This window comes from Pipistrellus hanaki (genome assembly GCF_964339955.1).
Source record: "Pipistrellus hanaki genome assembly, chromosome: 3".
NCBI lineage: Eukaryota > Metazoa > Chordata > Mammalia > Chiroptera > Vespertilionidae > Pipistrellus > Pipistrellus hanaki.
Window position 1 is genome coordinate 20,138,348 of NC_140505.1, and position 16,167 is coordinate 20,154,514.

At 46.7% G+C, this 16,167-nt stretch overlaps 1 protein-coding gene across 2 annotated transcripts in view; it reads right to left on the reverse strand.

Annotated features, from left to right (window-relative positions):
- Positions 1-163: 163 nt before the first annotated feature.
- The window catches only part of RAB11FIP1 (RAB11 family interacting protein 1), a 29,768-nt gene continuing 13,764 nt past the window's right edge, over positions 164-16,167 (reverse strand). The window contains exons 2-6 of one of the 2 annotated variants that reach the window (XM_084879151.1): positions 13,791-14,233; positions 11,996-12,779; positions 9,116-10,993; positions 8,242-8,350; positions 164-3,510 (exon numbers count right to left, since the gene is read on the reverse strand). In XM_084879151.1, the coding sequence (XP_084735277.1) occupies positions 3,292-3,510; positions 8,242-8,350; positions 9,116-10,993; positions 11,996-12,779; positions 13,791-14,233 (3,433 nt within the window). In that variant the 3' untranslated portion in view covers positions 164-3,291. The remainder of the gene's footprint in view (positions 3,511-8,241; positions 8,351-9,115; positions 10,994-11,995; positions 12,780-13,790; positions 14,234-16,167) is intronic. The other variant, XM_084879152.1, reaches the window with a different exon arrangement.

Here is a 16,167-nt window from a genome sequence, read left to right on the forward strand (position 1 = left end):
GCATTGGGACCCCTGGGCACCAGGCAAGGTGGCGGCAGTAGGAATCCAGGTGAGAGATTCTCAGAGGGTGAGAAACACTGGTCACCGCCCCCCCACAAGGGAAGTTGGCCAGGAAGACAGAAGACATTTTTATTGTACCCCTACGAAACCACAGACACAAATCTTTGAAAGGTAGTACCATTTTATTTAGTGTTGTAGGAAACTTTAGGTTACTTCTTACCAACAAAATCAGAAAAATTCAAAATTCCCAAAGTAACAAAGCAGAAAATAACTCTATAATCCAAAAACACTGGGCAATCCTTCAAGAGTCGGAGGGAAGAAGAGGTCAGGTTTGTAGCTCACATAATAGATATCGAGAAACCGCAGGGTTGAGGTTGGCATGGATACTAGGAGATTATGTTCTCCACCTAAGACAATTAATCTTTCAGCTTTGAGGGATTATTTATTTGTAGTTCTAAAAAAATAAAAATAGAAAGTCAACTGGGAGAGGGATCCAGTGAGGAAAGATCCTGCTTAATTTAACATTAAGTTATTGCCTCTGGCCTTCAATACAGTATGTGGCTGAGTGTCATGGACCTTTCTCCTTGTTGTCCTTTTGAGCTCCCACTGTTAACAAAGCTGGAATCACACACATGTATCACACTGGTTCATGCATACGTGCACACCCTTCCACTCAGGTCAACAGCTGTTCCACATGGCAAAGGGCAGACTTGCTTGCTTCCCCAGTCTGCTACCCTGATGAGGTTAACACGCAGGAATAAAAGAGAAGGGCAGGACACCTGTCAAAGTCCAAGGAATGAGATGATATGAAACAACTGAGCAAAGAACTGACATCTTACTCCTGGAGCTGACCTCCAGTTGAAATTCATTGCAAGGTGTTTGCTTTTAATTGGACGCTTCCCTAAAGTACGGACTGTTCTTTCGAGGCAGCTAGGCAAGGCCAAGAAGGCAGCTGCCCCTGCTTCTCCTCCTCCCAGGGCCCGTCAGGTAGGTTAGCATTCACAGCAGCTAGAGGCAGGTGCCATTCCCGTATAGATGGGCACAGGCCTTCAGACATGTGCCAGGGATAGGAGTCCAGCGCGCCAACTCCCCACTGCCCTGCTAATGGCTCAAAGCAGGCTAAAGCTTTTCTTAGATAAATTCTCCCTCCAAGTAGAGTCCTCAAGGACAGTCATTAACTAGTGACCTTCAGGCTATCTACTTTTGAGAGGTACAGGAATGCTATCCATTGAATTTTTCCCCCCAGCAGTGGTAGAAACCAGACACCCTTGAAGTAAATTGTCCTTCATTCTCCAGAGTTCCCAAGTGGCATATCAGAGCACAGGAATTCACTCCTCCACCGGGCGTCCCACTCAAACACTGACCAAGATACATACTGAGGTCCTAACAGCAACCTCCAAGCCAACCCCTCCTGAACGGTGCAGGTCTCCACACCAGCCCTTCAGAGGAGAAACCATTCAGAACTCACCTGTCCCCCCCCCCCCCCTTTCCAGGGCACTTGGGTTATCACAGTCAAAACACATTTATATCAAGTAAAAAAACAAGTCGTGGAACAAATATATACATGTACATTTTCAGAGTTCAAGTGAATATACAGTTCTCTTTGTAGGTATGTACATCAATGTCATAGCACTACAAAAATACAAGGCATCTGAGAAGTTTACAGTGGTCCCCAGTACTGGAGGAGAGTATTAAATAAAATAGCTATAGGTAGTTAAAAACTAATCGAGTAAATCAAGTTACAGTATCATCCTTCAGATTAAAGTGCTCCAATAGAACTAAGATTGCAGCAGACATGATCCCGAAAAGGGATTCTGCTGCCAGCAATCTTGCCTCTTCACCTCAATATAACAAGAACATACGAAGAAGAGATCCCCAATTTAATACCGGCCTATATTGCCACCCCTGCCCACCCCATTGGCCGGTGATATTCCTCCCCTAGGAGAGAGGTCAAGATCTGGTGAGATTCTGTCACAACCAGAGGGAAAAAAAATGAGTAATACAGAAACATTCTAATTGCAATATTAGGTTACTAACAATGATATTACCTGAATAATTTGAATTGGTACTATTAATTAAGATTAAGAGCCCTAGGTGGTTTGGTCCAGAGGCTAGAGCAACTGCCCCAAGACTGAAGGGTCCCAGGTACGATTCCAGTCAAGGGCACGTACCTCAGTGGCAGGTTCCCCTGCCCTGGTGGGGGTATGTGCAGGAGGCAACCAATCCATGTATCTCTCTCTCTCTCTCTCTCTCTCTTCCCCCAATCTGTCTAAAAAAAAAAAAAAAAAAAAAAAAAAAAGGAAAAATATCCTCAGATGAGGATTAATAACAACAACAAAATAAAGATTAATACCAGGCAAGTGACCTAATTTTTAAATACATGTGTGTTAATCTAGTTTTTAAAATAAGCAAGTCCAAAATAAGTATTATTTTCTTGCTCTTTACCATTTTTTAACAAGGGGGCAAATGATAGGAAGAACTGCCAGGGAAAGCAAGGCACAGGGGGAAAAGGCCACAGGAATCCTACTAAAACCATCCCATATCTGGTGAGACTGTTTTAATAAGGCCTGGGTCACCCAACCTAGCCAGCAGGAACCCTGCTATTATGGGAGGAGAGACCTGGACCAACCTCCCCTGACTGAGTGCCAAGTGACTCTCAGTCCCCTGTTCATACATTTTAAGGCTAGAGTGTAGTGGAAGTGATGTTTAGAAAAGGCAACTTGTTAAAAATCTAAAAGGCACACTCAGAGGCTTTCCCTAAACTCCTCTGCTCTGGTCAAAGCAGGACCAAGTCTAAGAAGCCCAGGAGGCTGATGTAGTATCAAAATTTAACCTCTGCAGCCAAGCAGACACCTGAGCTACTCAAAAGCCACAAAAGTATGTGTAACGCAGCACCTTCTCATTTCACCCCGAGCGTTCATGACGTATTTTAGAATCTCGACATCAAAGAAAGGAAACCCCAACGTAAAAACACATCAATAGCCCTGGCGCCACTTGACTCTCTGGACCAGGATCAGATCTTATGACCATGTCTTTCAGGGTATAAAATATTCACACCATAAGGCACAGTGGCATTTAAATATAAGACCCTGGGAACGTACAGTGAAGGACTCATTGTAATAAGTAACCTGGCTTCAATTGGCAGAACTGACTCTTGCCAGATAACACGCAAGGGAGATGGATGGTGACTTGGAGCCCGAGGCTGGTTATCAGGCACACGGAGTCCTTGACCTCAGGAGGAAGTGGAAACAAACTCACAAAAAAAAAGTCTCAGGGTTGCAGGCTGGCTGTTCACATCTTCCCTGCCTTCCTGCCGACCTGAGCCGGGACCCGGAGGATGTTGGGGGTTTCTTCCATGACCCTGACGAGCAGGTTGTCGATGTAGTCCTCCAGCTCTCGAACCTGGAACTCCTTCTTGTTTATTGTTTCCTTCTGTTTGAGGACCAGCTGGATCAGCTCATCGTGGGTGAGCTGTGCATAGGCAAAAGCAGGGTCCGAGGGGGTGTATTTCTTTGGAGAGGAAAGAAGAGGGGAAAAAGACAAAGTCATCAGAGAAGTCTAAATAGCTAAAAAAAAAAAAAAAAAAAAAAAAAAAATACCAAAGAGGGGCTCAATGACGGTAACCGGAGGCTCCGGAGGTCGCGTTCAGAGGGTACAGTGTGCTCTAGGACCCGGACAAACAGGAAACCACTGCTATGCAGGTGATTGGACACATTTCAAGATGGAGTGACATCTGAACCAGGCCTTGGAGGTTAATTATCATTAACTTCCTCCCCCAAGTGACAGGATTTTGTTTTTAATTATAAAAGGAATATCTGTTCATCATGGAGTCGGGGGGGGGGGGGGAAATATTACCTATAAGTCCAATGCATAACACTTGGGTCTCTTTCTTATTTTTCTTTTTTCAAATATATTTTTATTGATTTCAGAGAGAAAGGGAGAGGGAGATAGAAACATCAATGATGAGAGAGAATCATAGGTCAGCTGTCTCCTGCATGCCCCCCTACTGGGGACCAAGCACCCAACACAGGCATGTGCCCTAACCAGGAATTGAACCATGACCTCCTGGTTCATAGGTTGATGCTCAACCACTGAGCCACACTGGCCGGGCCCTAGTCCTTTTGATGAAGTGGAAAAGAACCAAATTCTAACTCTGTGTTAGCTTACTTTTGATCTTTACATTTATTTCCTTAATTGAATTTATTATTCAGGAAAGTGCATGCTGGGCCTTCATTCTGAGGGGTTTTAAAGACTGGGCATTTTCAGGATGTCTTAGGAGAGGATCGAAATAGAATTATCTTTCCTATTTTTCCTCGGATTCTTTATGGTGTGCTTTACAACTTTAACATCATACAGGATATAGTGTTTTGGAGGGTTTTTTAAAAATATATTTTTATTGATTTCAAAGAGGGAGAGAAAGGGTGAGAGAGAACCCACAACCCCGGCATATGCCCTTGACAGGAATCGAACCTGGGACTCTTCAGTCCCCAAGCCAATGCTCTATCCGTTGAGCCAAACCATCTAGGGTCAAGATATAGTTTTATAGCTTCTTTAAACTGTTATTTTGTGAGCCTTTTCCCATCATTAGATTTTAGCAAAAATTGCTTTTTTAATGGATGCTTAAAATTCCATCATATTTTAACCATCTCTCTCCCTGAGTACTTAGGTTGTTTTCAATTTTCACAATTATATAGTAACATTTTAATTAAAATACATTAACATAAATCTTTGGTTACATTGCCAAATATTTCCTTAATAAAAATGCGTGAAATTAAAAAGGCATACACACTTAAGGTATTTCATACAAACTGTCGAATAGTTTTTCAATTTAAATTTTGTATTCCAAAGGGATACAGGACTTTGAAATCATTAGCAGATTCTAGGATTGTGATGACTTAAAAAAAAAAATTATACAACAATTCAACATTTCAGAAGGTGAGCATCGGCCATGAAGAGGAAGAGGTGCAAAGAAAATATCCATTAATTTAAGAAATAACAGTGCCCATTGTCACATATTTCCTCTCAGGATCTTACCCTGGATTTTTTCCCCCCCGCAAGGTTGCAATAATAATGATGTATATTCAAATTGTGTCCAACTTTTTCCATATAACAGGACAGATGATTTCTGAGTGCAGTTGGCTGTATTATTTTAAAATGGACGTGTCAAAGCCACCTGAGTAAACAATACACGCCTAGGCATAAATCATCTATAAAGGATGGAGGCCCCAAGAAAAATACCTTCCCCACCCCCCAACCCATCCAATATGATTCAGCAAGCCTTTCATAACTTTAGCTATGCAATTTCTTCCTCTAACCTCTCTCTTACTCTGCAGCATTCCAAAGAGCAGTTCTTATTTATAAGCATTGTTTATGCTTTAGCACAAAGCATCCATTATATGGCCAGCCAACAGCAGTCTCCAGGAAACTTTCCATATTTACTCCGACTAGTTACTAGGTATGGTCCAGGACTGAGAGCTTTGCCGCTGGCAGGCAGAGGGACAGCAGTGGGGCTTACAAATCATGAGCAAGCCAGGCAGCAGTTTGCCTTTGTTTTAAGGCACAGTTATTCTCTCTGTCAGGGCCAGGAGATAAGCCCCTGGTTAAACAAGCTTTGAAGAGTAAATAAAATGAGAGCCAAGGGTCTTTCATGCTAACTTCCTGAACGCTAGGTGCTGTTTCTCTTTGGAGCCAAGCTGCATTCCACAGTAAAAGGAAGAGGGGATGGGAGGCCACCACATGGCTCTAGTTCTCATGACCCTTTTACGCTGTTCTTTTGCCCAGTTTCCTGGTAAATATTGTTAACTCCAGGAAGACAAGTGCTGCCTCTTCTACACAAGCACAGAACCCAGCCCAGGTTATGGAGCTGCTCAGGTTATGGTACGTTTTTAGGCTAGGGCTAACGCATTGTAGGTAGGTATACAGTTCTGCAGCTGGGGATTTCGAGAGAAGGCAAGATGGCCAGAAGATGCTGACTTGTTTTCAGGCACAATTCATTATTACTATTCAGCCTCTTGACCTGAAACTCCGCTCTCCAGCTTCAGTGAGCCATTAGCCCAGCTCCCGGTGGCATAGGTACAATGCGGTCAGAGGCAGCAACCACCACCCAGCACTTTAAAAACGTTTGCAGGAGGGAAGGAGTCGTAAGCAAGAAGTTTTACTTTAAAAAAACACAAAAACTGCACTGGACAGTTTTGCTTAGTGGTTAGTGTTGGCCCGTGAATAGGATTCAGGGTTCCATTCCCAGTCAAGAGCACGTATCTCAGTTGCAAGTCAATCCCCGGCCTCAGTTGGGGTGAGACGGGGAGGCAACCAATCGATGTGCCTGTCTCTCTCCCTCTCACCCTTTCTCCCTCCCTTCCTCTCTTTCACTCCCTCTAAAAATCAACGGAAAAAATATCCTTGGGTGAGGATAAACAAAAAAATAAAATAAATAAACTTTATTTTCACCAACTACAGTCCCCAGGAGTCGTTTAGGAAATTCCTCTCCACATATCTGAAACACATCCTTCCCCACGACTGGTCCTCAATCACTCAGTATATCACTCTCCTCCAGCCCAGTGACAGTGAGTCAAAAACCAGCGGGCTTCAGCAAGGCCCGATTCTAAACCATTTTGATGTTAGAACCAGGAAGGGCAGGATGAGGACACGCAAAGCAGAAATCACCTGGCAGGCTGATTTTGTTTATGTAGGGAGTTAATTTTTTGTTGTGTGGTGGTTGTTGTTGAATGTTAGCCTAAGCTTTTCAAAGAGAAGAAACCCTCTAATCCAGCAATATTCTTCATGGAAATTGAGATTAAGGAAATAATCTAACAGGGGGAAAAAGACCTATGCAAGCAATTGTTGGCTGGAGAGTTATTCATCTTGCAAAACAGAAAACATATCATAATGTTGTACACTTGAAATGTATGTAATGTTATTAGCTAATGTCACTTCAATAAATTTAATTTTTTAAAAAGAAAAACAGAAAACAACATGAGTATCCAACAATAGGGAAATGGTTAAGTGAATAATGGTATAACCATTTCAAGAATAATTATGTAGCAACATGCAAAAAAAGGTTATGATATATTAAGAAGGGGAAGGAAATGAAGAAGTGTTTCTATGCAGGTGATAGAGCTGGGAATACCATCATTTTGCAACTGCCACAGTCATCAATGGATACGAAAGCCTGTGAACCAAAAGTTGATGAGGAACAGGATGTTCACATAGTCTGAAATTAATTCCCACAAATTTCTTATTAACTGTAAAGGGACAAATAGCAACTTTATCCTGGAGAATCTTGGGGGACACCACCAAACTAAGTCATGAGAGTTAACGCTTCCACTCCTGGTACAAACTGATATATGTTCCTCTTCACACAGAGCACTGAGAAGTACGTGTTATTTGTATAGTTGATTTCGGCCAAGAATGTATAACCTCAACCAAACCATGAGGAAATCCCAGGCAAATATTAAACTAAGGCAAATTCTACAATAATGAGTAATCCTGCATTGGATCCTGGACTAGAGGAAAAATCACCCTAAAAAGGACATTAATGGGACAATCGGTGAAATTGAAATATAGACTATAAATGAAAAAAAGAGTATCACATCAATGTTAAATTTCTTGATTTTGATAAATGTCCTTATTCTCAAGAATTCCATACTTAAGTATTTAGGGTAAGAGAGATGTGATATAAGCAACTTAATCTCAAATGATTTGGGATTTGGGGGGCGGGGGGGAAATGAGTATTTAAACAGAGAACAAAGAGGGGGTGGGGGAAAAAAAAAAAAGCAAATCTGGTAAAATGCTAACAATGGATTAATTGGGATGAAAGGTGTTCCGGAGTTCTTTGTCCTATTCTTGTAACTTTTTAAAAATTTGAAATGATTTCAGAATAAAGTTACAAAAAGTATATCTGTGCAACGATTACAGCTACAAGAATGTTGTGTCCTTGCCAAAAGGTAGGAAAGGATGCCTGACAATGAAAATCTAATTTGAATGGGCCAGATGGTGGGTGACACTTTCTCCTCATTAAAGAGAAGTGCTGATGTCAATTACGCTACTTGATTCACACAAAAATTCAACAATCATCATACGGGAAAAATAATTATTCGGTGGCAATAAAGGGGCTTCCATGAGACATATGGTTACGTTACTCCTGGAGTCACCTGCTGCCCACGGAGCTGTAGACAATGGTGACTCTAGAAATGGGTGGGTTTTTTAGATTCCTATCATGCCCATGTCTGGGCGAAGACATACCTTCATGATAGCTTCGTTGATCAAGTTCTCGCTGATGATAGTGGCAGTTCCCAAGCTGGAGTTAGCCGTCTTGGTGGCTGTCGTGTTCATTGGCTTCACGAGATGAGGTCTAAAGAGAAGGGAGAAAGGATCCTTAGAGCTTTCTGTAACGGGAACGCTGAGAAACTGCCCATCTCAAAGATGGCAGCTGGCCAGAGAGACGAGGGCGGAGAGCGGTGACTCGCCGTTCACGTCTCCGCTCTAACACATGCCAAGGTTCCTGTAGAAATGAAAGCAGTCAGCTCTAGGCGGCCAAATGCAAGCCAGCAACACACACCCTTAGAGCCAGGTGTCCTGGCATTCTTACAAGCCCCCTGTCCTCGTTCTCAATGTCAGGAGAACGTGAAAGGCAGTGTCTTATTTTTTGGAGGCAACTACAGGCTAGGACTCCACTGTGGGAGCTCTTGCAAAGCCTTCTGTTCTCCGGCAGTAAAGAAAGAGTTCAGAACAAGCATGCCAGCGTCACACCGGGCAGTGAAACTTTAAAAACACTGCTTGGTTCTGCACGCTCAGTCTCAGTTGGTTCTGAGACTGTTTAACATACCCATCACATCACAGTGCATCTCTGCTATTTCAGAGCTCCAAATCTGTGCAGAGTAATTCCTAAACTATTTTGGAAGACTACTACTACATTCTCGCTACAAACACAGGTGTGCCTTCAGGTGCTCCCACCACAGGAGATGGCCCTTATAAAATGGGCCCTACCAGCAAAACGGGTGGGGGGTTGCACCATCAGAACACACCTGGGCGGTGAGAAAGCCATAATAATCTCTGCAGGAACAAGCAAAGGGGACATTGCTCAAGTTTACGAAGACACTCTTTCCCCGACTCTCACCTGTGCTTGGCTGACCCAGTGCCAGCTGAGACTGGATGTGTCTCCGAGGGTGAGACCCAGGCCTGAAGAAGCGGCTTCCTCTTGCCAGAATGTTCCGCTTTCCCAGGGAGGCCCTCTGCTGTTGCTTTTTTGTGAGATTCTGCTGTACTGGTGTGGGGAGTGTCAGAGAGTGGGAAGCTAGGGGAAGAGTGTGTGGCAGGAGAGGGCTCAGGAGAGGAGGGGCTGGAGACAGGAGGATCCAGGGCCGAGTCAGCAGGCTGCTTTCGCCTCCCATTTCCCATCAGCCCTGCCTCCTCGCCCTCGCCAGGGCCTGGCAGCTGGGTGTCCAAGCGTGAGCTCTTGCCAAGATTTGGTTTATGGATTCCTAAAGCTGTAGTGTGCTCTGGAGAAGCCCTAACAGATGCTTCCGGTGCTTTTGGCCTGAGCTCATGCAGGCTGTCTGCGGGCACTGCCAGCCCACCTGCCTCGCTGTTCGGCGCCTCCTCAGAATGGGCAGGTGACCTGCTCAAGGAGGAAGCTCCTCTTGCCAGAGCTGCTCCCTCTGCTGCCTCGCTGTCATCTTCCACCTCGTCCACTCTTTCATCGTCCGATGTCACTTCAGGAATGGACGGAAGGGTTAAGTCCAGATCGGCCGCGCCTGGAGACCGGACAGCGGAGGCAGACTGAAGGTCCTCCAGGGGATCGGACAGCAGGCCTTCGTGGTCGCTGGCTTTGCTCTGATTCTGAGCCAGGAGGGTGTCGTCTTCCTCCAGGCCTTCCCCGGAGCTTGCTCCACTCACTGGGCCTTCTGAGACGCGCTCCTCCTGGGAGGGGAGCAGCAGGTGACTGGCCTTGGCAGCCGGCACGCCGGGATCCAGTGGCCGGGGCTCGCTCACAGCCTCCCCCTCGGAGCCTCCCGCGTGGGGACACTCGGCAGGCTGCTCTCTGCCCCACACGCTGCCGGCAGCAGCCCCTTCCGGCCCCAGCTCCTGGGGATGACTTCCGTCCTCTCGGACCCGTCCAGGGGACTTCTCCACCTCCTCTTCCGTGAAGAGCTGCTCAGAAAATGACACGTGCTTCTTGGTTTTCTTTGGGGCCTCGCTGCCATTCAGACCCATCTCTTCGTGTCTTCCCAGCGCGGAGGGAAGTGGGAGGACCGGCTCTCCCATCCGAAGAGGGGGTACCGCCTGTTTGACTGTGGAAGTCACTTCCCCACCCCTACCTCTGTCCTCCTCAGAAAGCCCGGACGGACTCTCCCAGTCTGTCTTTACCCCCAGCGGAGGCCTCCCAGCCGGGCCTCCCGTCCTGCCGCTTCTCGCCGAAAGGGCCAATGTCACTTCTCCGGCCCCTTCCGATGAAGGGGGGCAGTCTTGTTGTTTCTTGGGGGGAAACCTTGGCGGTTCTTCTTGCTGCCCCGTTTCAGGCTGCTTCAGGAGACCCTTTGCTGAGTCATCGCCCCTGGCATCTTCCTCTGTGTCCGCCTCACGGGCCTTCCCCGCTGGAGCCTCTTCCGTCCCTGCCCACGCTGCCGTGGGCGGCTGTTTGGGCGGGGATCCCAAGGCACGAGAAGCAGCATCTGGAACTTGTGTTAAACTCTCCTGGTGCGCCTCTGCGTCAGGGAGCAACGAGGGCCCCTCAGCACCAGCCTGGCCCTGGTCGGCGGAAGGCCAGCTTCCGACAGGCGTGGATGTGGAAATGGGAGCTGCCAGTGGAGAGGAGGGAGAGGAGGAGGCGGAGAAGACAGAAGGAGATTCTGAGGACTGTGTCTCTGCCTCGTGCCCCGACTGAGGAGGGACAGGTGTCTGAGCAGGACTGGAAGGGAAAGCAGAAGAAAGGGGAAGAGAGACAGGGGGAGGAGGAAGCCTGGCTGTGGGTTGAACCTCTGGAGACACTTCCAGTCTGCAAAAAGGACAAAATAAAACCTGCCGGTCAGTTGCAGATGCTGCTTGAGAGGCGAAAAAAACATGTAAAAGTAAAGTCGTTCAGAGGGGAGAACTCAATGCTATATCTGGGGCAGTACCTTAAGAACTTAAAAAAGGAGCACACCAATACTTAATATACAGAAGAGACGCTTTTTATCACCGAGCACACCTGCCACACAAAGGGCTTTGCAACAGAAACAGAAAGAACCAGGTAAAGTGACAGCCCACAGTTGTTGTTTTTATATTTTTATTGTTTCCAGAGAGGATGGGAGAGGGAGAGAGAGATAGAAACATCAATGATGAGAGAGAATCATTGATCAGCTGCCTCTTCCATGCCCCCTACTGGGGATCGAGCCCACAACCCCAGTATGTGCCCTTGACCGGAATCGAACCCGGGACCCCTCAGTCCGCAGGCTGACACTCTATCCACCGAGCCAAACTGGGTAGGGCAGCCCACAGTTCCTTTTGGTGATACACAGACAGCACCTAGAAAGCTCAAAGCAGTAAAGACCCACCACAGGGCAACACGCATACATGTTGAAGAGCAACAGGCTATGTATATGTCAGTGTGAGTGTGTGTGTGTGTGTGTGTGTGTGTGTGTGTGAAATCACAGTAAGCAGAATCTCAAATGCAAGCCTCTCCCCCCACAGACCACAGAAACACTGCGAGTGGATGTGAGTCATGCTGACAAGCAGAAACCTCCAGGCTCTCTCAGGCTCTCGAAACAAGATGCAGAGTAAACACACAGAGAACTGTCACAGGAGTGTGACCAAGGGTCTCGCATGACAGCAAACCAGTGCCCACGTGCAAGGAGGAGAGAGAACATCGGACTCAAAGGGAGATGTGTGAAGAACTCACACCCAGTCCTGCGCATACCACAACCGAAACCTGGTGTCCCCAGCGTGCAACGCTCAGAATCCGCTACCCCCACGGCCTTCCCCTGGGTCTGAATGTCACCCATGGAGGGCCAGGACTCACCGAGGTTTCACGGCTTTGGTCTGGGGCGCCCTGGGAGAGGGAACAGGCGCCGTCGGTTCAGACTTGGGCTCCGGGTCGGCCCCCGGTTCTGTGCTCTGCACTTCTCCGAAGGGGTTCAGGGATTTTCCCCGTCCGGAGACAACAGCCGTCGTATCCTTCTCCGATCTCTTCGCAAGGCCTTCAGCGGGCCCCAGCCCGTCCTCCCTCAGCGGGCCCTCCTGCTCCTTCCCAGGGGTGGTGGCAGGGCTTTCGCCCTCACTGCCCTTGGCCAACTCCTTCTTTCCTGTCACCAGAGAAAGCAGAGAGGACTTCCTGCTCTCGTGCTTCTTACTCTCTTTGGCTTCTTTCACGGCCTCCAGTTTCGCCGGAGCTGTGTTTTCCCTGACGTCCCCGCTGCCCTGCAGCCAGGAGGGCGGCAGGGTCATGGATTTCGGGGAGTTCTTTGTGGAAGACTCGGAGAGCCACTTGTCAGAGGACGCGGCACCCCCTTCCCCGGGTTCCTTCCAGGACCGAGGAGACAGGTTTTCCGTGGAGGAGAACAAATGCCTCTTCCTGAAGCCCTGAGGGGACGGGGAAGAGGAGGTGCTGTCCTTGGGCTCAGGCTTGCCTTCTGGCTGCTCCACGTAAACGTGGTTCCCGTTGATGCAGACGTTGGAGCGGGAGAGCGCGTCGTTCTTGGACCGAAGGCCGCCGAGGAAAGAGAGCCCTTCCTTCTTGGGGAGGCTGAGGTTGGCCTGGTTCAGTTGCTTAGGATCTGCGCTTCCTGATCTCTTGTGAGACATGACTGTGGGGAGGAAAACAAAGGGAAAAGGGAATAAGGAGTTAAAATGGCTGGCCCACAACTGGAGGGAGTGGGGATTTTGTCGGTGCCCAAATACATTCTCGGTTGTCACAGGTAGAGGCCAGGGATCCTCCCAAAGATCATACACGCATGGGACAGCCCCCCACAACAAAGAATTATCTGGCCCAAGCTAGGAGCAGTGCTAAGGCTGAGAAACCCTGCATTTAGTCAATGGGAAGGGCAGCACTTTTGGTAGAGTAACAGAATCTGGACAACAGTAGGGGTTTGATCATTGAAATTGCAGTTCAAAATACACAGTTAATTCAGAGTAAAGGGAACTGGATTCCTCAGCTTTCATTACGGATTTATCCCGTGAGGTTTAGTGCAATAATAGGATTCAATAAATACCTGATGAATTAATGAAATATCACTAATGCTCCATGGTTTAACCTTTAATTTAAAAAATAAAAATAAAAAATAAAAAACCTGCCCGGCTGGTGTGGCTCAGTAGTTGAGCATTGACATATGAACCAGGAGGTCACAGTTCAATTCCCAGTCAGGGCACATGCCCAGGTTGTGGGCTCGATCCCCAGAAGGGGGCGTGCAGGAGGCAAACGATCAATGATTCTCATCACTGATGTTTCTATCTCCCTTTCCCTTCCTCTCTGAAATCAATAAAAATATATATATTTTAAAAACACAAAAACAAACCTGGATGCACTCATTTTGCTTGATCTAGACGCTTGTACTAATGTACATCAGTTATAGAACCAGACGTTTAGGAAAAGGAATTTATAAATTCTTAGAAACCAGAGGGCTTAGAAATAGTGAAGGCTTCCTAACCAAGATAATCAATCACCACCACCACCACCACCACCACCACCACCACCATTTCAGTAACTGAGAATCTGAATTAAAATCTCTCTCTTAAGATTAGTGTGTGTGTTTATCTCTCAAAGCAAAGTAAGTTAAGCTGAGGGCAAGAGGCCAAGCCAGGAGGAGGAGGGAACTCACTGTCCGAGGCCGAGAAGGGCTCATCCTCATTGTCATCATCTTCCCACCGGGACTGGAAGTCCCCGGGGCGCAGCAGCACTCTGTCTGCCTTTGGATTAGGCAGGACGGACATGGACTGGGAAAGCGGTGTTTTCTGCAAGTTAGACTTGGAAAACAAGGTCTTAATCTTCGACTTCTTTTTCTTGTCCTTCGAAGGTGACTCATCATCGCTGTCGACAGAGGGCGATGTGCTGGGGAGGATGGCTGACGCGGTGTCCGAAGCGCTATCCTTATTCTTCCCCCTGATCTTGTCCTTCAGTTTCCCAAACGGATTCCGAGACTTGTCTTTCACGGACAGGTCGAACATGCTGGCAGTCATGTTGTTTCTCATAAATTGGATGTCAACCTCAATTTCTCCTCGCTCTTTTTCCTTCTTTCCTGGTTTGGATTTCAAGGTGTACCACCTGCAAGGAGAAGGTGGAGAGGTTACCTTTGAACTGAAGAGCCTAAAACAACGTTCACAATCCCTACGACCTGGCCCCTCCTCTCGGCTGTTACAACCTCTTATACAAACATCTTATCTTCTTTGGGGAGTAAAGGGTAGGGGAGGGGGTAAGGACAGAACGTGTAGTTTTATTTTTGAGAAGCCACCCACTAGGCAGAGATAGGATCTGATTCTGTACTCAGTGTAGCATCACCTAAAATCTTGAGTCAGTAAAGTGCTATGTTTAAAAATAAAATAAATAAAAACTCCAACAAATCATTTCCTATGACCAGTATTTTCCTGCAAAGGGTAAAAATGCAAAGATCATGCACACATAGTTAAGAAGATAGAATGCAAATTTACAAGTACCAGTAAATCTCTGAGAAAAGCAAGGGTTTATAGAACAGTCCCTGGTAGGGAGTAACTGAAAATATAAGACAGTAAAAATGTATATAGATTCCACTTACATGAGGCATGTGGAAGAGTAAAATTCATAGAGACAGAAAGGACAATGCTGGTCACCAAGAGTTGGGAGAAGGAGTGAATGAAGAGTTAGTGTTTAATGGGGACATAGTTTCCCCTGACCAGTGTGGCTCATTGATAGAGCATCGGCCTGTGCACCGAAGGATTGTGGGTTTGATTCCCGGTCAAGGGCCCATTTCTGGGTTGTAGATTCGGTATGTGCGGGAGGCAACCAATCGCTCTCCCCGCCCCCACCTTCCTTCCATTTTCTCTAAAAATTAATGGGAAAAATATACTCAAGTGAGGATTAACAAAAAAATGTTTTTAAAGTTTTGGGTTGAATGGTGACGATGGTTTCACAACAATGTGAATGTGCTTAATATCACAGAACTGTGTACCTAAAAATGGCTAAAGTGGTAAATTTTGTTATGTATGTATAATTGTTTACCACTATTTTTTTTTCTTTTGCTAACCCTCACCCAAGGATATTTTTCCATTGATTTTTAGGGAGAGTGGAAGAGCGAGAGGCAGAGAGAAACATCGATGTGAGAGAAACACATCGATTGCTTGCTTCCAGCACAAGCACAGACCAAGGTCCCAGGCCTGGGAGGAGCTTGCAACCAAGGTACGTGCCCTTGACCAGAATCAAACCTGGGACCCTTAGGTCCACAGGCCAATGTGCTATCCACTGAGACAAAATGGCTAGGGCCCACAACTTTTTAATTTTTTTTAAAAGAACATTTCAGCCGAAACCGGTTTGGCTCAGTGGTAGAGCGTCAGTCTGTGGACTGAAAGGTCCCAGGTTCGATTCCGGTCAGGGGCATGTACATTGGTTGCGGGCACATCCCCGGTGGGGGGTGTGCAAGAGGCAGCTGGTGGATGATTCTCTCTCATCGACATTTCTAGCTCTCTATCTCCCTTCCTCTCTGTAAAAAATCAATAAAATATATTTAAAAAAAAATAAAAAATAAAAAATAAAAATAAAAACATTTCAAATATTATTCGAGTATTTCTCCTGGACATTTGCAAACTACTTCAAGACTTTGGCAAATGATATGTCAATTCCACTCCACTGAAAGACACACTTCAGAAAAAGGCATTTTCCACCTGGTTAACTGCAAGAATGCGAGCAGTGTGACCACCGCAGACCAAGCAGCTCTAAGTTCACGGTCTCCTGACAGCCAGTCCCAGCATCGCCCTCACAAACAGAACCCACATTCTGACTTCATTTCAGTGACCTATTTAAGAGCTGAGGGCCATGGGGCTTTAAGGAAATGATGGGTTTGCCCAAACAACCACAATTTCCTCTTTCACCTTCAGCCGGTCTTGCTCACAGGGCAGATCCCTGCCCTCACTATTTTCGCTCACCCTGCACTTAAAGGAAGGGAGCAGAGGGAGGCAGAAGCCTAACACTGAAATAGCACCTCCAGCATACTTGGCATGGCACACCCT